At 41.2% G+C, this 22,440-nt stretch overlaps 1 protein-coding gene across 1 annotated transcript; it reads left to right on the forward strand.

Annotated features, from left to right (window-relative positions):
• The first annotated feature begins 4,589 nt into the window (after positions 1-4,589).
• On the forward strand, positions 4,590-22,049 carry LOC140539631 (uncharacterized). The gene is made up of 12 exons (XM_072662374.1): positions 4,590-4,832; positions 10,670-10,725; positions 12,040-12,152; positions 12,753-12,827; positions 13,812-13,955; positions 14,177-14,254; positions 15,093-15,244; positions 15,352-15,406; positions 15,557-15,631; positions 16,240-16,354; positions 16,849-20,286; positions 20,775-22,049. The coding sequence occupies exons 1-12, from the start codon at positions 4,738-4,740 to the stop codon at positions 21,044-21,046; spliced, it is 4,668 nt and encodes a 1,555-aa protein (XP_072518475.1). The 5' UTR covers positions 4,590-4,737; the 3' UTR covers positions 21,047-22,049.
• Positions 22,050-22,440: the final 391 nt, after the last annotated feature.

The raw sequence follows: 22,440 nt of genomic DNA on the forward strand, positions 1-22,440 counted from the left end.
CGTGGTGACGCCTGAAAATTACGTCACTCCGTGCTCTGCTCTGATTGGCTCGTCGCTCGTTGGTTTTCGTTTTTATTATTATTATTTGTAACATTTTTTTTACATTTTATTATTATTATTGTTATTATTATTATTATTATGATGATTATTATTATTGTTATTATTATTATTATTATTATTATTATTATTATTATTATTATTATTATAGCGTCACTGTCAACAACCAAGTATCTCACAGCTGGAAATGGCAACAGGAGGAGGTTAAAAACCTTTTAACTTTCAATGAAAGTCAACCATTTGTGTAAAAATAAACACTCTATAAAATAAATAAAGTACATTTAGAACAAAGAGAGAAAAATGAGAAAAACTTGAAATGTAAATATATATAAATTATATACTTTTTAGTAAAGTGGCATAGTGGTAATAACTGTGATAATAATGGAAAATTATTGCAACAGAGTTATTGCACACATATTAAACTGAATTACACTACTATTATAATTGGACATATGAACAGTATAACTGAAGTATTGCACAGATGAACCTGAGGGAGCTCCTGTGGCACTCTGTAGTGCATTTCGGTGGATTGAGTCTTGCACCGAATGCTTTCCTGTGTCTCGTCAATGAATGTTGGATGATCATCACATTTACATTTACATTTACATTTACATTTATGGCATTTAGCTGACGCTCTTATCCAGAGCGACTTCCCAAAAGTACTGGATGGAGAACCATCATCATTCCAGAGAACACACTTCCACTGTTCTACTGCTCAGTGCTGAGGGGGGTTATAGCCCTCTAGCCCATGCTGGCATTAGACATGGTGCCAATAGATTCATGGTTATCTGCTCCCAAAAGGCCTATTCTATTGACAATACTTCTACACAGGGACAAGCTGTTTGCTGTATATCTGTGTCAGCAATGGGTCCAACTTAAAGTAACTCAATGTACACAGAATACATCAATCCTTGCTCTGCTCTGGTTGGCTCGTCGCTTGTTGTTGGGTTTTTTTTTCACTATTTTTAACATTTACTTATCCTTCATTCAGTGTTATGTAATTTAACATCACTTTTATAAAACAATCTACTTTCTCTAACATGGCAACTTTACAGGAGAAGGTAAAAAAGCCTTTTTATTTAGCTTTCAATGGACGACAACATAAAGTAACTAAGTAATTTTTGAGAATTTCTATTGGTTCATTAAAATTTAATTGGACTTTTAGTTTCCACAAATCAATGCTTTCCTATAGTGGTTAATGGTGTGCAAATGTCTGTGTGTCTCCTTTTCTGTCCCAGTGATACAAATACACTAGTAACCAACCCAACCAACCACTAGCAGCCACCTAACAACACCATAGCAACCTCTTAGCAAAATCCACTTGACTCTAGTGACCACATAGCTACAGCTTAGCCAATACAATGCCTGTAGGAAATGCATAGTGGCAGCTGTTAGACTGTTGCTACATTGTCAGTAGGGTGAAACTGTTGCAAAGTGGTTGATATGGGGTTGGTGGGAAGTTGCTAGGTGGTTTCAATGATGTTGCTTTTCTAGTTAACAATACAATCAATATACATTTTTGTTCTACATTCACCTCTCTTTGTACAATTAAGGACTAATGTGACACATACTATTATTATCAAACTAAAATAAAACCTTCTTTCCTGGACAGTAGAGACAGTTATCCCAACAAAAACAGGATCAACCCTTAATCAACCCTCAAACGGTGAATGAGTATGTGTCCCATTACTTTTGTCCATATAGTGTATAATGAATATATGTGACTGATTTTGCTGTTGATTTTTGTGGTTGAAGTTCAGTTAAAAACCCTGTAGATGGGGAATCTGATTAAATGTGTGAGATATTAGATGTGTTATTATCCCTGTTTGATAATAATCAACTGGAAAAACAATCCTTAGTCCAGAGCCCCCTCGTTTTATTTCATTTACCTCCCCGGGTTCATTAATTCAAAAGCAGGTCTTCATTAAAATCTTTGCAGCTGCTCGAGCAGATGTGTGACAGGGTTGGCGTTAGCCTGCAGATAGCATGTGGACAATGAATGCTGAATGTTCATTTTGTGAATGAATCTACAAATAAACAATACTGAATTACAAACATACACTGGCACAGCGTCAGCACATAAACAAAATTTCAACCAGGGTCAGGAGGAGTATGGGACACAGGAGCCTCCAGCTTTCACACGCTACCGCACATTTAACAGAGCACTCTCTAGCTGAAACCCATTACAGTAGCATTTCCCAGCACTATAAATGACCCGTTCCCCTCTGATCTGTATGTAATAGTGCTTTCCTGCTCTGGAACCCGCAGTCTAACCTCAGCAAAGGTTCAAAAGGATTAAACCGGGCTTCAGTGGGCTGGGTTGGGTTTCCCGAAAGCGTCTAAGCACAAAGATGACTCCTCGATGGTCAAGTGAGCATTACGGTGAATACTTTCTCAGTCAGTTGCGTTTATGTTTTTAAAACTACACTACATGTCCAAATGTCTGTGGACACCCCTGCTTATAAATGCATTCTGCTACTTTACAGATGTGCAAATGCACGCACACACACAGCTTGCCTAGTCCCTGTAGAGAAGCACTTCCAATACAATAGGACTATCTGGAGCAGATAAACATGAACCTACTGCCACTACGCCTAAAGCCAGGCATGGGCTAGAGGGGTATAAAGCCCCCCCTCCCCCCAGCATTGAGCTGTGGAGCAGTGGAACTGTGTTCTCTGGATTGATTGATTGTTGGGGCTCCATTCAAAGCTTTTGGGGTGAGATGGGGAGTTGGGGTGGTGTGGTGATCATCCAACATTCAGACCCTTTCTCCCTGGACAGTAGATAGTGTGGAGTTACTCCAACAAAATCAGGATACAACTTTTTTATTGCCCCTTATTTTGGAAGAAACAATGAATGAGCAAGTGTCCCTATACTTTTGTCCATTTATTGTATGATGTTTAGGGCAAACTTGGGGTGTATCACAGCAAGAAAGTGTTAAAATGTCCAGAAAAGGATAGATTACACCAGGGTCAGGATTGGGAAATGAACTAATGACCAAGTCTGTTAGTAAGCAGCCCATTCCAAAATAAGCCTCTGTAATACAGGTTCAGACTCCAGTCCTGGCAGTGAGGCTCCAGCCCTCACAGCTTTGCAGAGCATTATACCTTACTAAACACAACTAATTCAGCTCACCAGATATTTAGCTCAGCTTTCTTAAGGTGAATTCTGTGAAACACATATCTCCTCCGGGCTCTGGGCCTCCAGGGCTTGCTCTGTGACCTCTGTGACCTCTGCTGGTCTTGTAGTTGAGTACAAGAGGCCACTCCTGGAAATACACCACTACTAATCGCCAAAAACATTGTTTTTTTTTTAAGTTTCAGGCAGCACTCCTGACTCGTAGGTTTGTTTGCAGATAATGGACCATGTGGCCATTCATATTGGTGTAGATAGTACATAGAGCAGCATCAGGCCAGAATGATAAGGTGTTTATCCAACAAGATGATCCAGGCCTTCTATGGTTCTATGTAGTGAAGAAAATGATAGGAATGATTAGAGACAAGCACACCTTTACACTCATTATTAATTATTTTATAAATGCATATTCTTATTACCTAATAAGTTTGAGGGACATTTAATACACACTCTTTAGCTCTGTCTAGCTCTGTCACAATGACAGGAGCATGCAGCTTTGGAGGCTGTTTATGCTGTTACGGGACTCTTGTGAAGGTCGTGTGAGTATTCTGGTGGCGACTGCTGTAAGACGAGGTGGCCCTGAGTGGCAGGGAAGCTTCTTTGCTGTTCTGCGAGCGGTCCTGGAGTCGAAACAGTGTGAACTACGAGACAACACACTGCTATCTGAGTGAAGTGCTCAGAATCTCTGCTCAGTTCGGCCAGCGCATGTCTGTTCTACGCAGTGTAAAGGCCTGAAGACCCTTTTCCCTATTTTCCAACCACTTATTTCTTCTCTTTCACCTTTTTTAGAGACTTTAAAACACTTAAAACATTATTTGACTCAGGACGACTGGTGTGTGTGTGTGTGTGTGTGTGTGTGTAGGGAATAATCTGAAGGAAAACCACCAGGATTAGAGCTCTCGTTCCTTCTGTCTGACATATGTCAGCATGGATCTGAATATATTTATTATAAGTGTTATGGGAAGTGGGCAAGCCATAATGTTTCTTGTCCCTTCTGAATTACTGATAAATAACCACATCAGTATTTATAGTATATTTTTGGCCCATTTAGAAGAAATACATATAGTATATAGTAAACATCAGCTGAAACTCGATTAGACCATCTTATAATTATTACCTGCATCCAACCACAACCAAGAATGAGGCTCGACCTCTTATTCTGTAATATTTAACCAGTGCCCCTGCATTTGATTAGATTTTAAGCAAAGATTAGTAGCTGAAGCAAAGTTTTCACATAAAAAGGAAGGAGGAGGGGTCCATGGCTGACCTTTTTTACCCTCCAGAGTGCAATTTTTATCCCAAATCGGTAGGAGTGGCTTGATAAAGCCCTTTTTTCCCCCTCAGCTTCCTCTGAGTTCACAAATGCCTGCTATTTTAACCACAGGAAGACTGGAGCTTTGCTTTATTCATGTCTGAGTAAACGACTTTGCAGGCTAACGCTCAGTCCAGGAGGGCCACACCGGGCTGCTATAAAACCCTTTCAACCTTTTTTTCTGAGTTTTCCGGATAGCGGACTACAGCAGGCAGCTGGAAATCAGCATCACTATGAAGTCCAGTAAGGATATCAATCTGGACACCTATAATTTATCTCTGGTAACAGCTAAAGAAGATGTGCTGAACCCTCGAACCTCCACAAACTGGTATGAATGGCAGCATTTTACTGATAACTAGACAGATAACTATTCACAGAGAAATGTAAGAACTGCTTTTTTGTATATGTGAGTTTATCAAATCTACTGTCAATTTAATTACTAATTACTTTACATAATTGCATGATTACATGATTAAAAATGCTTTGCAGATGTTTTTTGCAGATGTTGCCTGACATTAGGTAGACTGTTAAGGTAGTGTATTAGGTTCCTGAAGCATGTTTAATGATTTTTCTTTTGTTCAGGATGTAAAATTACTGTAATAATGATTATAGATTACAAATCTTTGAGAATGTGTTTTTATTTTTATTTTCAAATGGGCATTTACAAGGAATTTGAGGAATTTTCCAGTGTCTGAATGTGACGTTTTAACTATAAAATGTGTTGTATAAAACGTAGCAACAGTTTACTAGTATTAAATAATATTTTTTGAAAGTGTTAAAAAATATAAAATAGCGGAGATGAAAACTGTTAGCAGAGGATGGTTTCGATCCATCGACCTCTGGGTTATGGGCCCAGCACGCTTCCGCTGCGCCACTCTGCTACACGCTGCACTGGGGCAGAATATACAGCATTTAACCTGGTGACTGCCAGTACCTGGCACTAGCTTTATACGACGCTTTCAGGACTAAATCTTTTACAAAGCAGCGAGATTATCGTTATATGGTTACATGAGGCTATATATATATTTATATATATATATTTAAATAGCAAGTATACTGTGGGGTAGTGCTAACTAGCTAGATAGCGAGCTAACTGTGGTAAAACTACCACCCAATAACACACACTCAATCAACTGCCTTTTATTTAGCTATGAAACTTGTTTAACGTGTTTAACGTTACTTACACTCATAACACTGCTGTAATTAGTTAGCTATTGCTCCATTGCACTGTTGGTCTTTGCTCTGCTCTTTCTGACAGTACAAAGACACAAAACTTATTAGCTAATCATTCTCAACCCAGATATCGTGTTCAGTAGCGTTAGGAAGTTTTTTGGAGTCATTTCGTAATGTCCCTGGCTTCTCAATGGTCTATATATCTGTATAAAAGGTGCTGCACAAATTATTTATAAGTATTAGTGCAGTAGATGTAGCTAGTAGTACCATAGTAGTAGTGGCAGTAGTAGTATCAGTGGTAGTAGTAGCACTAGTAGTAGCTAGTACAAGTGGCAGTAGGAGTAGTAGCAGTGATAGTGCAGTATATGTAGTAGTACAGGAGCAGTGGTAGTCGTAGTAGCAGTGGTAGTAGCAGTAGTAATAGTGGTGGTAGTAAAGTAGTAGTAGTAGTAGTAGCAGTGGTAGTAGTGCAGTAGTAGTGGTAGTAGTACAGTAGTGGTAGTAGTAGTAGTAGCAGTGGCAGTGGTGGTAGTACAGTAGTAGTAGTGGCAGTGGTAGTAGTACAGTAGTAGTACTACTAGTAGTAATAGTGGCAGTGGTGGTAGTAAAGTAGTAGTAGTAGTGGCAGTGGTGGTAGTAAAGTAGTAGTAGTAGTGGCAGTGGTGGTAGTAAAGTAGTAGTAGTAGTAGCAGTGGTAGTAGTGCAGTAGTAGTGGTAGTAGTACAGTAGTGGTAGTAGTAGTAGTAGTAGCAGTGGCAGTGGTGGTAGTACAGTAGTAGTAGTGGCAGTGGTAGTAGTACAGTAGTAGTACTACTAGTAGTAATAGTGGCAGTGGTGGTAGTAAAGTAGTAGGAGTGGTAGTAGTGCAGTGGTAGTAGTGCAGTGGTAGTAGTGCAGTGGTAGTAGCAGTGGCAGTGGTGGTAGTAAAATAGTAGTGGTAGTAGTGCAGTGGTAGTAGCAGTGGCAGTGGTGGTAGTAAAATAGTAGTGGTAGTAGTGGCAGTAGTAGTAGTACAGTAGTGGTAGTAGTACAGTAGTGGTAGTAGTGCAGTGGTAGTAGTAGTAGTAATAGTGGCAGTGGTGGTAGTACAGTAGTAGTGGTAGCAGTAGCAGTGGTAGTAGTACAGTAGTAGTACTACTAGTAGTAATAGTAGCAGTGGTGGTAGTAGTAGTAGTAGCAGTGGCAGTGGTGGTAGTAAAATAGCAGTGGTAGTAGTGGCAGTAGTAGTAGTACAGTAGTGGTAGTAGTACAGTAGTGGTAGTAGTGCAGTGGTAGTAGTAGTAGTAATAGTGGCAGTGGTGGTAGTACAGTAGTAGTGGTAGCAGTAGCAGTGGTAGTAGTACAGTAGTAGTACTACTAGTAGTAATAGTAGCAGTGGTGGTAGTAAAGTAGTAGTAGTGGTAGTAGTGCAGTGGTAGTAGTAGTGGCAGTGGTGGTAGTACAGTAGTAGTAGTGGCACTGGTACAGTACAGTAGTAGTAGTAGTAGTACAGTAGTAGTAGTGGCACTGGTACAGTACAGTAGTAGTAGTAGTAGTACAGTAGTAGTAGTGGCACTGGTACAGTACAGTAGTAGTAGTAGTAGTAGTACAGAAGTAGTACTGGCAGTGGTGTTAGTACAGAAGTAGTACTGGCAGTGGTGTTAGTACAGAAGTAGTACTGGCAGTGGTAGCAGTATCAGCAGTAGTACATAAGTCTGATAACCTGCCATGTGGAGTCTGCAACTGGGAACCAAAAAGGTTTTTTTTCCATGTTAGTCTCAGTGGTTGTCTACCAGGGTCTCAACAGGGTCAGTGATGAGACCAGTAGGGGTTAAACATGAATTTGTGTATTTAATGGGTCACCCTGGAAAGAAACACAGAGGTTGAGACAGAGATTTGTCTTTTTCATCGTTTGTAGATGCAATTGTCCTGCAAGTTTACGCTAAACTTAACCCTGAAGTCACATTCAATCAAGGGGCATGACTAAAGTGGACACACACTTAGTCTGAGCACTTCCTGTTTGTGCCACAGTGTATTGTTGATTGTTGGAGAAAACACATTGAAAAGGGAGAATGTCTCGAACGGAAGCACATTTAAAAAGAAAGAATGTCGTTGCATGTCAACAAAACTCCCTGTATGCGTGTCTGTGTGTTTCCTTGTTTGGTCAGTGTGTGGAGAGGGGACAGGAAATGGTCCTAAGTGGTGTAATTTGCCCCACCTCAGTCATCTGTGAGTTTGTGCAGATCTGACGTTCTGTCTCTAAACATCTACTGCCATAGACTCTCTCTTTCTCTCCGCTCCTATAAAATGGTGCAGTACTTATTTGACCTTGAATGTAACTCTACGGAAAGCATCTTCCTAGATTTTATTACGATGCAAGGTCAGAAAACCTGCTTAAGAAATATAAAAAATATAATCTATATGTAGAATTCATAACATGACTTTATATATGGCTAAAATGCATTACATCTATAGACTTGTATTGAGTGATATATTAAATTACTTAAAAAGTGGAATCTTATCACTTATGCAACAGAAATCCATTTGTGTGTGTGTGTAAAATATGTTTCACAACTACACAAGTTATATTTCATATATATTAAAGTTCCACAGATTACATTTGGCACATACATACATACATACATACTTACATACTTACATACACACTAGCAAACACATACAGTGACAGTTAGCACATGTGCTCAGAGCAGTGGGCAGCCATTGCTGCAGCATCCAAGGAGCAGAGAGGGTTAAGAGCTTTGCTCGAAGTAGCCCAACAGTAGCAGCTTCCTGAGCCCAGATACCAAACCCTCAACCCTGTCATCAGTAGTCTGGCGCTCTAAGCTGAGCCACCACTGCCTCAAAAACCTAAGTATTGTAAAATATCTTGTCATATATGCTTTTTTGTATAATGGATCTGATCACTTTTGGCCTTTTTCTGATCTGACTCGTCTATGTGGTTTTATAATCAGTTAGTGTCAATTTGTTAGTGTAATTACAATATTATTAATCATATTTGGCAAATAGGTATTGCTGTATTGTTTGTTTGTTTTTTAAAAGAAAAACAAACATCCATAATTAAGAATTTTGTCATGTTTGGCATTGAAATTAATAATAAAAAACATAAAATGATTCTCAAACCTGTTGATACAGAAAGTCAACGCAATTTATTACATGAAAATGCAATTTTTAACATAATTATGTCATTACCTTTTAAAAGCACAGCACACAGGTCTTCAAATCTGGGCCATGAATCCAGTTTCCAGTCCTGATTTGGTTCTCTCTGGAACAGCTAAGGTCATTAATTGGCCATGTAGTGTCAGACCCGCCATGGATTACAAAGTCCAGGTCTGGAAACTGGATTCAAGGTCCAGATTTGAAGACTTCTACTGTAGCAAAATAACAGTAATAACTCTTAATAGTAAGGTAAATGACCATGTTTTGAGGGTTTTAAGGTTGACCTGGCCATTGCTTGCTGAGTGTTAAACTGACAATGGTTATTGGAATAGCTCAGAAACGGCTGGTGGTCTTTAGGGACTGTGCTGTATTCACTGCGCTTATCAGAGGCTGACAGTAAACAGTCTAGTTTGGTGGGAGTGGGGGCTGTCTTCCGCCACCACTCCCTCCTCTCTTTCTACATCTCCTGTCGATGTGTGTGTGCCCTTCGCTTTGTTTGAGTCTATGATAATTCAGTTAATAGGCTGTTTAGACAGACATTCCAAAGCCTCAACAGCTTTAAAGCAAATGTTTGTGGACACCCCTTCTAATGAGTGCATTCAGCTACTTTAAGTTGCACCCATTGCTGGCACAGATGTACAAATGCACCCCTTTTGAGAAGTACTGCCATTAGAATATCTCTGAAGCAGATAAATATGAACCTATTGGCTCCATGCTGCCACAGCAGTGCTCCAAAATTTAGTGAAGAGAGTTTTTTGGAAAAGAGGGGGAATTACTCCAGAAGAAGTAGGATCAACTTGATGAATGAGCAGGTGTCCAAAAACATTTGTCCATGTAGTATATTAGGCTCATTTTGACATTGGCCTATTCATACAGCTATATCAAATACTAGCAAAGTAACTGCTGTGGGATGTTTTGCAGCTTTTTGCCATTAAACCTTTCAATCAGGCCCAGAATGCTTTTGCACAATGTCAGAAAGTGAAGTAGTGGAGTAATAGTATTAGTTGTAACAACATATAGTGTAAAATTATACTTTGACATTATTAACACCTACATACCGACTTTGTTTCTTGGTGTGTTGTAGATTTGGCCCCTGTCCCCCCAGGACAAAAAGTTTAGGTACCCCTGCTTTACACTCTGCTAAGGATTAAAGGCCCATGAGACTACTCCAGCTATTCTGGACTGATTATGAGAATATACAAACATAATTGAGCTAATCCTGAACTCACAGAATGTGGTCCTGGGGTTATGTCAGCTAAATGTCTGGCTGGGGGGTTTCTGTAATCTTGATGAACTTTCTACAATGTTCATTCTGACGGCTGAATAGGTCGTAGTAGTTTACAGAATGGTTCCTTTGTTTTGGGTGTGAGCAGATTACAGGAGACCCAAGAGGATAGAGAAGTGCAATACGTGTTTGCATGCACACACACACACACACACACACTTGTTTATATACACTGTCAGGATTCGGGTTCTGCAGCGAAGTCAGATTTGTTGTAATGCTCCACTGACTCTAACAGGGAGAATAGCAACTCGATCACTGCTGATCTGGGCTCAGCACGCTGCTAACGGCACTATGTAAATCTGGTGAAGCAGGCAGGACAATGCCTGTGAGAACTGGGTAACACTGACTTGAGCCAATAGTCCACATGATTCTTTCACTTTCAGTGATGGTATTGTATCGCTTGTCCAGAAATGCCTGTAAAGCATGCCCTTTAGGGGTGGCTCAAAGTGTGAGTTCTTTTCTCAACTGTAGGTGGAGACCAGGAGCAAGAAATACAAATTGTCACATAACGCCGCTATAACAGCTTCGCTCTGGTGTGTTTCTGTTCACAGGGCTCTGTTCGCATATGACGGTGTAACAAACCGGCTCAAGCTGGCTGATTCTGGAGGTAAGAGAATGCGCAGAGAATGCAGCTCTAGCTCAATGCTGGGGGTGCTTTGTACCGCTCTAGCCGACACCTTAAGGTTGGGCCTGGTGACCTCAGACTCATATGGAGCTGCTCCAGGGTGCCCCATTCTATTGGTCAATGATTTTCTTGACACTGTGTGTGCACAATTGAACACATGTACAGGCAATGGATACACCATAAAGTACCCAAATTCACTAATAAGAAGAGGCATCTGTGTACTTTTGGATATGTTGTATATTTAAATACTCAAAGGGAAGCGAATTAGCTGCTTTTATGAGACACATATTGAATCGTTACCCCTGTGTCCGGATCCATATCACATCGCCAAGTCCTTGCTCAATACACAGCCCTACTGGATATTTTGAGTGGTGGGTCTATTCCAGAGGTGTCAAGTAATGAAGTACAAATACTTCGTTACCTTACATAAGTAGAAAAGTTGGTTATATACTTACATTTTCACCCAATTATCTGTCCTTTCTACTCCTTACCTTTCAAAAATAGCCTCACTACTCCTATTTAATTTCAGTTTGTTTTCATTCTGGCTTATCATCGTTCAAATGAAAAAAAAACCCTATCCAGATAAATCGCGCAATTTGATTGTGGTTGGATGAGAATAAATATAAAGATTTATAATGGATGCCTCTGAAGTTTGACTTTTTGCACCATTACAATACTTATAGGCAACTACTACATTTTCTGGTCAATAAAACAAATGTTAATGCTCAGTAGTACATATCTATGGTCCTAAAATATATTTGATATTACTAAAATGCATTCATTTTCAATGTACATTTACACAGCTGAAACAGGTCGTTTTACTTTTATACTTAAAACCAGTACTTTTACACTTTTACTTAAATAAAAAGCTGAAGTTGATACTTCACCTTCTATAGAAGTCTTTTTAAACCCTATCTACACTTCTACCTGAGTAATGACTGTGAATACTTTTGACACCTTTGACCTATTCTTAACCTTGCCGTGACACTGTCATGTTGCAGTTGCAGCACTACAGGTGCTAGCCTACCCAGGTAAATCCTACAAAATCTACAAAGTAAATATGTACTCTGGTAGTTGGTGTAGTGTAGTAAGCAACAACACTGCCTCCACCGTGGCAGACTAGGGTTCAATTCCTTGGCCGGGCAAACACACCACTAAACCCCAATAAGAGAACTTGGGCAAGCCTTTTAATGATTCAAATGACAGTAGCTGTTTCTGATGAAAAGGCTAATAAGCATAGACACAAGGTCAGTAGATCTAACAAACCCATAAATACAAGCATTATGTTTTTTTCAGTGGGTGGTGTCCCTGAACTCGTTCATAAGCTCCACCCCAGACGACCTCTCTATGGGCTCTGCAGAGTAGACCAGCCGAAGACGACACAGACCCATATCGTCATGATTATCTGGGTAACTTACACCCTTCATCTATCTGTCTCCACTATATGGAGATGCTCGGTCATTGTTTTTTCTGAAATCAAGGGTATTAAAAAAAAATTTTCCTGCTTTTGTTGGAGTAACTGTCTCTACTGTCCAGGGAAGAAGTCTATTTCTATTATATTTAGGAGGAGCATTGCTGTGAGGATTTGACTGCATTCAGTAACAAGAGCTTTAGTGAGGTCAGGATAGTGATTGATCGCCAACTTCCATGTCATCCTAAAAGTACTGAATGTAACACCACCATCATTCCAGAGACCCAGTTCTTCCACTGCTCCACAGCTCAATGCTGGGGTGCATTGTATCACTCTAGCCCACACCTGGCATGGTGCCCCGGAGAGTCCTATTCTATTGGCTGTAATTCTACACTGCGACTAGACAAGCTGTGTGTGTGTGTGCATTTGCGCATCAGAAATGGGTGCAACTTAAAGTAGCTGAATGCTTTCTTTAGAAGGGGTGTCCACAAACATTTGGACAAACAATCCTTGTAACAAGCCTTATATGTAACAAGCCCCAGTGTAACAAGCCTTATATTACAGCAGTGCAATTTCGCGCTCTCTCTGTCGTTTTCAGGTGGGAAAAGAAGTGGATGACTACCGCAGAGCTCAGTGTGTTGATCATGTTCCTGCAATCAAGTCCTTCTTTAAGGTAAAAACACTTAAGTCATTTATATACTATGTAATTATTGTTGTTTTAAACCTGCTTATTCTTTAGTACATACCGTCCACAGATTCCTCAGACAATAATGGTTTATCTACCCCCGGGAATGGACCAGCCAAGAGAGGAACTGTAAACTCACATTAAAGCAACATTATGTAACATCTTACCATAACATAGCAGCTAAATCATGTTGATGCTCCACTGACTGTAATAGTAAGATCTATGTTGTTGCTAATCTGGGGTCGGCACATTGCTAACTGCCCAATGTAACTTTTTGTAAAACATTAGTCTTGCCTGTGTAACTGTGTAACCCTGGGTAACCCGAGTCCGATATCCAGTAATATTACCATACCGCTCAGGACAGTAATGGTTGGTTCTGTGTCTCTCAACATGTAATATTCACATCTGCCACAGGAGAAGGAGTTCAAAGCACACTTTGTCTTCACTGCAGTGAATTACACTCTCCAGTCTAAAAATACAAATTCTCCATATTGCTGCTTTAAGGCTAAGTATTCTGGCCTTTGTCGCTTGTGCCGTTGTCGCTTCTAATGTACTCTCAAACAATTTAAATGGAGAACACCAGGGATGAACATCATGTGCCAGGCGTATAGTGGAGTGCCCATACATTATTGGTCCTTAGTTCAGTCATGCTAATGCTATCGCCACAGGACAGAGCAAAACAACTGGGGTGGTAAACTGTGAAGCCTAGCTAGACAGTGTGCTATTGCTTCATTAAAGCAGCATTATGCGAGAATACATTTCTGCCCCTACAGAAATCAGAAAGTCAGAAAGTTTAGGTGGAAATATGCTTTTCATATGTAATTCTGGACAAGCTTCACCAAAGTTTAGTAGTGCAGGCAAGGTAAAATACTACATAATGTTGCTTGAAATTCCTCACGATCACACATCAGTGTTGGTCTGCCACACCGTCTAGTGTCCCTCAGTCAAAATGTTTCTCTCTCTGTCCTGCAGGAGGTGCATTTCTTTGTCCCTGCTTCGTCTCTGGAGGACGTTACGGAGGAAAGGATTTTTTCAGTGGCCTCTACAGTTATGGAGATGATTGATAGAGAGAAAGCCAGACGGGCTAGGCCACAAGAGGACAGGAAGGAGACAGTGGTGCGAGAGCTGTGATCAGTATGATGGGATCCAGTGGGCATGTTTTTATGTATCCATTAAAGGGATAGTCCGGCTAAACTAATTCTAATTTCCACAATTTTCTGTTTACCACAAATGTACTGGAGCTACAAAGCTAGCATAGCAATCTATGGGGAAATGTCTTTGTCTGTAAAACATCTCCACATTGCAGTCTTCTTCACAATGTCCTCCTGTTCCGGCAGGGAACTAATTATAAACGGACGATAGCAGCAGCAGAAATTCGCAAAACACACAGAGAGAATTTCTGGGCTCAAGCAGAGGTGAGCATCCATTCACAGTGTCACAAATGTCACAACTTAGGACATTCCACTAAAACCATTTGTCTTTTTTAACAAATTTAAACATCTGGACATTTGATCTTCATTTGAAGGATATTGAAAGATTGAGGTAATATAATTTAACACATAAAACAGAAGAAATTAAAATAAAAGATATATAATAATAAATACATAAATAAATAAATAAATATTATGCAAATAAAAAGTTTTTATTTATATATTTGCAATTTTTTTATAGTAAAAAGTTAGAACCCCCATTTCACATTTATACAACTTACTACCTAAAATGTCTAAAATTATAAGCAGGTGCTGCACATCAGCTGCAGATTATTAGAAGATGGTTAGAGAGAGGAGCCTGCCTTATTTAAACCTTTGTTTGGAGTTGGATCCCCATGCCCAGATCCAAAGAGCTTTCTGAGGCCTTCGGAAAGAAGATGTAGATGTTATAGATGCAGATAAGTCTGAAAAGGGCTTTAAAGATCTCAAAACAGTTAGAAATCAGCTGTTCCACTGTTTCCTAAATCATATACAACTGCCAGCATGGTCAGGTCAGGCCGTCCTAGCAAGGTCAGCCCAAGAGCAGACTGCAGAATGCGTAAAGAAGTCCTACAGTCGTAGAACAGTCCTAAAACGTCATCATGAGATTTACAGGTAGCTCTCGCCACAGTTCACGTTAGTACAGTGCAGTGTCATAGTGAATGTATTTGAGAGTGTTGTGAAGTGGGGTGGATTCTCTTTTTACCAGAAGGCCATAAGTGGCTTTTAATGACTTCATTCTTATTCAGAACTCTAGTTGAGGCTGTTTGTGCATTTGTCGCAGAGAGAGGAAGAGGCACGCAAAGAGGAAGAGCGAAGGAGAGCACTGGAGGACAGGAGGCGGAGGGAGCGAGAGAGAGTGCAGCAGGAAAAGAAGGAGGCGGAGGAGAGAGAGAGGAGAATGAATGAGAAACTGAAGAAGATACAGGAGCAGAGGTTCAGTATGCATGGCTTTATCACTGTCTATCACATTAAGACACTTCAGTCTTTTTTTTATGGGACTGATTGTTAAAAATCTGATTTCTGATTGTATCTGATTTCAGGCAGATACAGGCCCAAGCAGAAGCAGAAAAACACAAACAGGAGCAACTCAAATGGGTAACTCCTGTTCAGGGAATATGGGACATAAACCTGTTTGGGGAGCAAATTCAACACTTGACAGCAGTGCTGAATAAATAAATATCAGTATGTATTTGTTTCTGTGTGTGTGTGTGTGTGTGTGTGTGTGTGTGTGTGTGTGTGTGGCAGGCCCAGCAGCAGAAGGAGTTTGAGGAGGAGATGAGATTTCGGTTCACACACTCAGAATCAGTGGAGAAGGCAGCTGTGAGTTTTTGCAGGATGAAATAATTGTATATCGTTACGTTCAGGACAAAAACCCTGTGTCTCTATTTTGCTGTTTTTTACTTTTTTGGTATCATGTGAATCTGGCAGTTGGTCTTTACATTGTGTCAAAATGTCATGCTGAACAGACCAATAGAAATGCTCCACAATGCCTTGGAAGTAAATCTTTTTACACTGATTTAGGAAGGATTTTCCCTTCTCCTGTAAAGTTGCCTTTTTGGAGATGCAAGGTTTAATGTGACAACATGTTGTTGAAATTTATTTGAAATGAATTATTAATAAGTTACATATCATTGCTGTGAAAACACATATATCTCCAAAAACGGCAGGTGACAACAGGAAAAGGTAAGGAAAAGGTCATTTTAGAGCGTTTCTATTGGTCCCCTCATCATGAAATTCTGATAGACAGTGAGATTCATATAGCATCATATATTCACCAAATCGTAACAACTAAGATACAAGGTTTCTGCATAACAATATTACTATTATGGAAAATCCCAATTATGGCCTAATTTGTAAAGGGATGGAGACACTGCTGGACAACGGTACAGTATTTTCTGTGGTGGTGGACTACTGTTTATGCCCCGCAGGAGGCAGCAGCTTTGGTGTCTCAGCGGAAAAGGAATCCGAGAGAGTTTTTCAGGCAACTCTCACTGTCCTCGTCCTCAGACACACAGCCAAAACCACCCAGTCCATCACAGACAGGTGAGACAAAGATAGTGGGGAGAAACAGAGAGTAAAACAGACAAAAGGAAAGAGAGAGAGAGAGAGAGAGAGAGAGAGAGAGAGAGAGAGAGAGAGAGAGATACAGAGAGAGAGAGAGAGAGAAAGAGATAGAGAGATTGAGAGAGAGATAAAGAGAGAGAGAGAGAGAGAGAGAGAGAGAGAGAGAGAGAGATAAAGAAAGGTGTAAAAAAAACACCAAGATGGAAAAGGGGAGGGAAAGAGGGAAAATTATAGGAAGAAATAAAAGATGCAGAGGTAGAGAAAACAAACAAAGAAAGGGGAAGGAGTGAGGAAAAAGGAAGGACAAAAAAAAGGAGAAGGAATGAAAGAGAGGTGACAAGAGAGAGAGAGAGAGAGAGAGAGAGAGAGGTGTGGAAGGTGAGGAGGTGAGAGAGCAGGGAAGCCAGAGTGAAGGAAAGACAGAGATTATTAGTTCTCCTGAATATAAACCTTTTGTCTCTTCTTCTTTACAGTCAGTTCTAACCGGAGGTTTCATCGCAGTCTTACTGACGCCTTCATCTTCACTAAATCCTCGTCCTCCTCCCCTTCGTCTCCCTGCAGCCCTAAACCACTCTCTCCTTTCTTCCCTTCATCTCCAACAGCGCACAGCCCTACAGCGCTCTCCCCTACCACACAAACACAACCCCAATACAAACACTCGTCCTCAATGGCAGTATCTCCCTCCGTACCTCCATGTATCCCAACCCAAAGTCTAACAGTGGGGTCTCCACCACCCCCAAGTAGTCCAAGTGAGGGCCTTTCATCACCCCCTAGTGGTCAGATTGTGGTGTCTCCATCACCCTCCAGTGATCCAAGTGAAGTCTTTCCATCACCCCCCAGTAGTGCAACAGTGGTGTCTCCATCACCCACTAGTGGTCCACGAGAGGTCTCTCCATCACCTTCCAGTGATCAAACAGAGGTATCTACATCACCCCCTAGTGGACAGATAATGATGTCTCCATTACCCCTGAGCAGCCCAAGCGAAGTCATTTCATCTCCCTATGGTGATCCAGCAGTTGTCTCTTCATCACCCCCTAGTGGTCCAGAAGAGGTCTTTCCATCACCTCCTAGTGATCAAACAGCGGTCTGTCCATCACTCCCCAGTGCCGAAACAGTGGCATCTCCACCCCCACCTAGTAATCAGACGGTGGTGTCTCTGTTACCCCTTAGTGATCAGACAGTGGTTGAGATTCCTAAGTCTGTATCTGAGTTATGTTCATCAGATCACACATCCACACCTCCTGCACCTTCTACACCTTTATCCACCTCTCCCCAGCCATGTTCTCCAGACAATGCTGAAATCTCATTGACTGAAATAGTTGAAGGTTTGACATTTTACCCTCCTCCACCACCACAACCTACTGCAGACATCAACGCGCAAAGTTTGGACCAATCAGACAGTGAAATTTTGACACACCCACAGACCCACTCAAATAGTTCTGTTGCCCAGAATCCTGACTGTGACCTGGATCTAATCCACAACCAGAGCACAGCTCAAGTCCAGCCTGGTATCACGTCTGCTGTTTCATTTCCCATGATCCTCTCTGCTCAGCCTGTGCCTAAACCTCCATCGCGGCCTTTACCTGCACTGCCAATGAGAGAGTTCGACAGCCTGGAGGCTGTGATTTCCATAGGAGAAGAGGGAGAGAGACAGGATGAACAGGATGAAGAAGGTGGAGAGAAGAGAGAGGGGGAAGTGACAGGGCAGAGGGAAGAAAGCGAGGAGAAAGAAAGTGAGGAGAAGGGACGAGAAAACGTCCTGGAAGCTTGGGTAACTGCTCAGGCTTCTATGATATCCATCCCTGAGGAGGAGGGGGATGATGCAGATAAAAGAGAAGGGGAGGAAGAGTTGAGAGTGGGGAAGGAGGTAACTGAGGAAGATGCAGTGATAGATGAAAAACCTAGAGAGGAAAGTGACCAAGTAACTCAAACTGAAACAGGGGAATGTGTGAGTCCAGTGTTGGAGAAGAACGAGGAGATAGCAGTGGCTCTTCAGCCAAGTGGATCCACGAACCCCTGTGCTCATTCACTGACTGCCCAAGAAATAGGTGATACTGTCCCGGACACATGTAATACTCAAGATACCAATGAGGAATTCACCCCAGCTAAAGATTTGGAACCAGGTACAAATCCTTCTGTTTCAGACCACCAAACAGATTCCCTGCCTGTAGCTTTAGCTGAAAACATGGTCGCAACCATTCTTGAACCCCTTGCGACATCCACTGAACCATTATTCAAAGTTTTTGAGGAGAAATGTCCAGGATCTTCCTCTAAAGACAGCCCAGAATTTGAGGATTCCTCAGTTGATGTAGGAATAAAAGAGGAGGAAGTGAAACTGGAGAAGGAAGAAAAAGACCCTGAGCACTGGGTTGCTACACAAGCTTCTAAGATGTCCAGTCTGAAGGACGAGTCCGTTGATGGAGAGGCAAAAGACGAGAAGGAAGGAAAGGCTGGTGAAATCCTGGTTGAGAGAAAAGAGACAGATGATGAGGCAGAAAAGGAGGAGAAAGCAGTGACAGAAGAGAAGGAAGATGGGAAGGAAGGAGAAGGACAAGGGGAACAGGAGCAGGGAGTGGAGGAAACAGTGGATGGAGAAAAGAAGGAAAGCTGGAGTGATCAGGAAAAACTGGAGGATGAGAGAGAGACGGAAGCAGAGACAGTGAAAGAGGATGGAGAAGAAGACAGGATCGTGGGCGAGGAGATATCAGCAAGAAGGGAGGAAAATAACAGTGGAGATGAGATGATGGATGATGGAAAGTTGGACCAGATAAACAGAGCGTCAGAGATTGAGGAAAATAATAAAAGGATGGATGCAGCAAGAGACGAGGTAGAAGATGAGGTGAAGAATGTGATGGAGGTTGAGGAAAGCTTTGAAAGAGAGGATGCAGTACTGGAAGATGCGAAGTATGAGGTGAAGAACACTGAGCCTACTGAGGAGAAAAGGAGGGAAAGAGACACTAGTGAAGATGGACACATGGGCAAAGACAGAGAGACAGGTGTAGATGTTGAGGAAGCAGAAAGGATGGAGAAAAAAGCAGAAAGCCAAAGTAAGTCAGAACCAGTGGAGAGCTGGGAAAATAACGTAAACGCAGGAGAATGGTCAGAACTTGAGAAGAGTGCTGAACCAGAGAGGAATGAGGAGAGTGCAGCAAGAGAACAGCACATGGACGAAGTGAAGGCTGTGGAGTTTACTGAGGAAGACACAGCAAAAGAAAGACAGCCTGGAGAGGAAACTGACAAAGTAACACAAACTGAAACAGAGGAATGTGTTAGACCCGACGCTTTGGAAAAGAATAAGGAGACAGCAGAGGCTTTTATGATAGAAGTTCAGCCAAGTGGACACACAAACCCCTATGGTCCCTCACACACTGCCCAAGAATTAGATGATACTGTCCCAGCCACATTCAGTGGTGCATCTTGTCAAGAACATGTAATGAATGCTCAAGATACCAATGAGGAATTCATCCCCGCTGGAGATTCACAACAATGTGAGACCTTATCAAGTGCGAATAATCTGACCATTGAGGTTAAGTCAAATCCATCTGTTTCAGACGACCAAACAGATTCCCTGCCTGAAGCTTTGGCGGAAAACATGGTCGCAACCATTCTCGAATCCCTCGCTATAGCCATGGAACCATCATTTATTGTTTCTGAGGAAAACTGTCCAGGATCTCCTTTTAAAACCCGCCCAGAATTTGAGGACTCCTCAGTGGACGAGGCTTGTGAAGAAGCTAAGGAGAAAGAAGAGGTTGAAAGTGAAGGTGAGGCTGCAGAGGAAGAGAGTGAAACCGACGAGGTGGATTGTGAACCAGCCGAATGGCACACTGCTGAGCTCAAAACCCGCCACTTTTCCACAGACAGCGCTGAACAGCCAGGGCCTGGGGATGCCAGCGATGAACACAAGGACACAGGTAATCTTACTAGATGAGATGCAGTCATCAGTCCTTTGTGTTATTAACTCCTAGGTCATACTTTCGCACACTGGCCATTTTATTGTAGATCCACCTTCCTTATAGGTCCAGTCTATATCTGTACAATGACTGATTTATTACATTCATCTTTAATCAGTTTCTGACGACAGGATCCTGACTTTTTTATTGTTTCTTACTGACATTTTTTTAAACTTCAGAAAAAATGACAAAATAAAATGGATTAAACCCTTAAAATTACTGTATGCACAGTCTCAGGTGGCTTATGTGGCAAAACCGTTACAAAATACACTAATATAAATAATGTTCAATAAATAAATCAACTTAATATTAATGAGAATCACAATAAACAATTATTCCACCAAACCTGCCGCTTTAATTTACAGAATCTAGTTGATGTGTGTGTTTATCTGTGGCTCTACCACCAATGAACAATGATGTTTAATATTTATTTTATTTTTATTTTACAGATTTTACAACGAGCACCAATTCAAACCAGCTGACCTTGAGTCCAGGGCTGGACCCAGTTCAAGAGACGAGTGATGTGGAGGACGGACACAAAGCTTTCACTCTGTCAGCCGAAGATAAAGCCAGTTACGAGGAGGCCCAGGAACCTGACTACGACTCTGACAGTGTGGAGGAAGCCACAGAACAGGCATTTCTTCCAGCCATTGATGTCAACCTTGAAGTGATGGACATAGTAACGATCACAGATACAGACAATAAGATCAAAGCCAAATGAGGATGAGACAAGGCTGCATTACTGCATTATGAAATGATTAGTGCCAATTCAGGCCTATTTGCCCTATGTAGGAATAGCAAAAAAAAAAGCAAATTCACAAGCCTTCTATTAAATAAAAAAGCAAAAATAGAGGTTTACCTTCACCAACTTTTACACGGCACTTTTATTTTCATACCTAAATAAAATAAATAAATAAATAAAATAAAGTCCGCTATTTCACTGACCACTGTTCAGTCCTCCTGGTGTGACCAACAGGCTGTAAAAGGCTATAAGGCTCTCTCTCTCTTTGCGTACGACTCACTAACACTAGAAAGTATAGACAGTATATGTCCAAATATTTATGGACACCCCTTTGTAATGGATAATTTAGCTACTTTAAGTTGCACACATTGCTGATACAGATGTGCAGATGCACGCATCCACATACAGCTTGTCTAGTCCCTGTAGAGAAGTACTGCCAATAGAATAGGACTCTCTGGAGCCGATAAACATGAACATAGGCACCTTGCCTAATGCCAGGTGTGGGATAGAGGGGTATAAAGCCCCCCAGCATTGAGCTGTGGAACTGTGTTCTCCAGAATGATGAATAGTTCTCCACCCAATTTTTTGGGATGACTGGGAGAGTTGGGGATGAGGTGGGATGTTGATCATTCAACATCCTGACCTTACTAACGCTCTTGTCACAGAAAGGAAACAAATCCTCACAACAAAGCTCTTCCTTTTTTAATACCCATGGTTTTAGAAAAAACATTGAGTCCCAATACTTCTGTCCATAAAGTGTATATTTATATATATTATACTGTATATATTGTCACTGTCACAGAAAACCAGTCAGATGCACTTGACCTGTTTCAGCTATTCCAACCATGAATGTGTTTGGTGACACTGTTTAGTGGTCAGCTTGTTTGGTTGCAGCCTGATCAGCATTCTGTTTGATGGCTGGTTTTATGAGCAGGTCTGAAAAAAAAAAGTTTGAATTTATTTTTAAGGATTATGTAATCAGTGCCAAAACACAATAAAATCTGACCAGCTATACAGTAATCTCCATGTTGTTCTGCAGTCATTGAGGAAGAGGCCTTGTGCCCAAAACTTGTATGCAACAAAGCAAGAGCCCTGGAAGCAAAGGTAGCTAACGCTAGCCCACTGGGACACTTCTCAATGGTCCACTTTTTGGGGAAAAAAAAAAAAAAAAATTCACATAATGTTTCACTGAAAACATAACTAGTCATTAACTAGTGCAGGCCAATTGAACTCCTGATCTGGCCAACATATGCACATGTTGCAAAAGCATATGGCAACATTATTTTATCAATGTGATAAATGCTTTTTGAAGCATGACAAGGATATTAGTGCTTGATCAACATTTATCAACTTCAATACAGTTTAAATAAATG

Source organism: Salminus brasiliensis, chromosome 18 (assembly GCF_030463535.1).
Source record: "Salminus brasiliensis chromosome 18, fSalBra1.hap2, whole genome shotgun sequence".
NCBI lineage: Eukaryota > Metazoa > Chordata > Actinopteri > Characiformes > Bryconidae > Salminus > Salminus brasiliensis.

Coding starts and splice junctions, on each gene's coding strand:
- LOC140539631 (XM_072662374.1), top strand. CDS start 4,738: ATGAAGTCCAGTAAGGATATCAATCTGGACACCTATAATTTATCTCTG. Junction 10,726..12,039: donor CAAGCTGGCTGATTCTGGAG/GTAAGAGAATGC, acceptor TGTTTTTTTCAG/TGGGTGGTGTCCCTGAACTC. Junction 14,255..15,092: donor ATTTCTGGGCTCAAGCAGAG/GTGAGCATCCAT, acceptor CATTTGTCGCAG/AGAGAGGAAGAGGCACGCAA.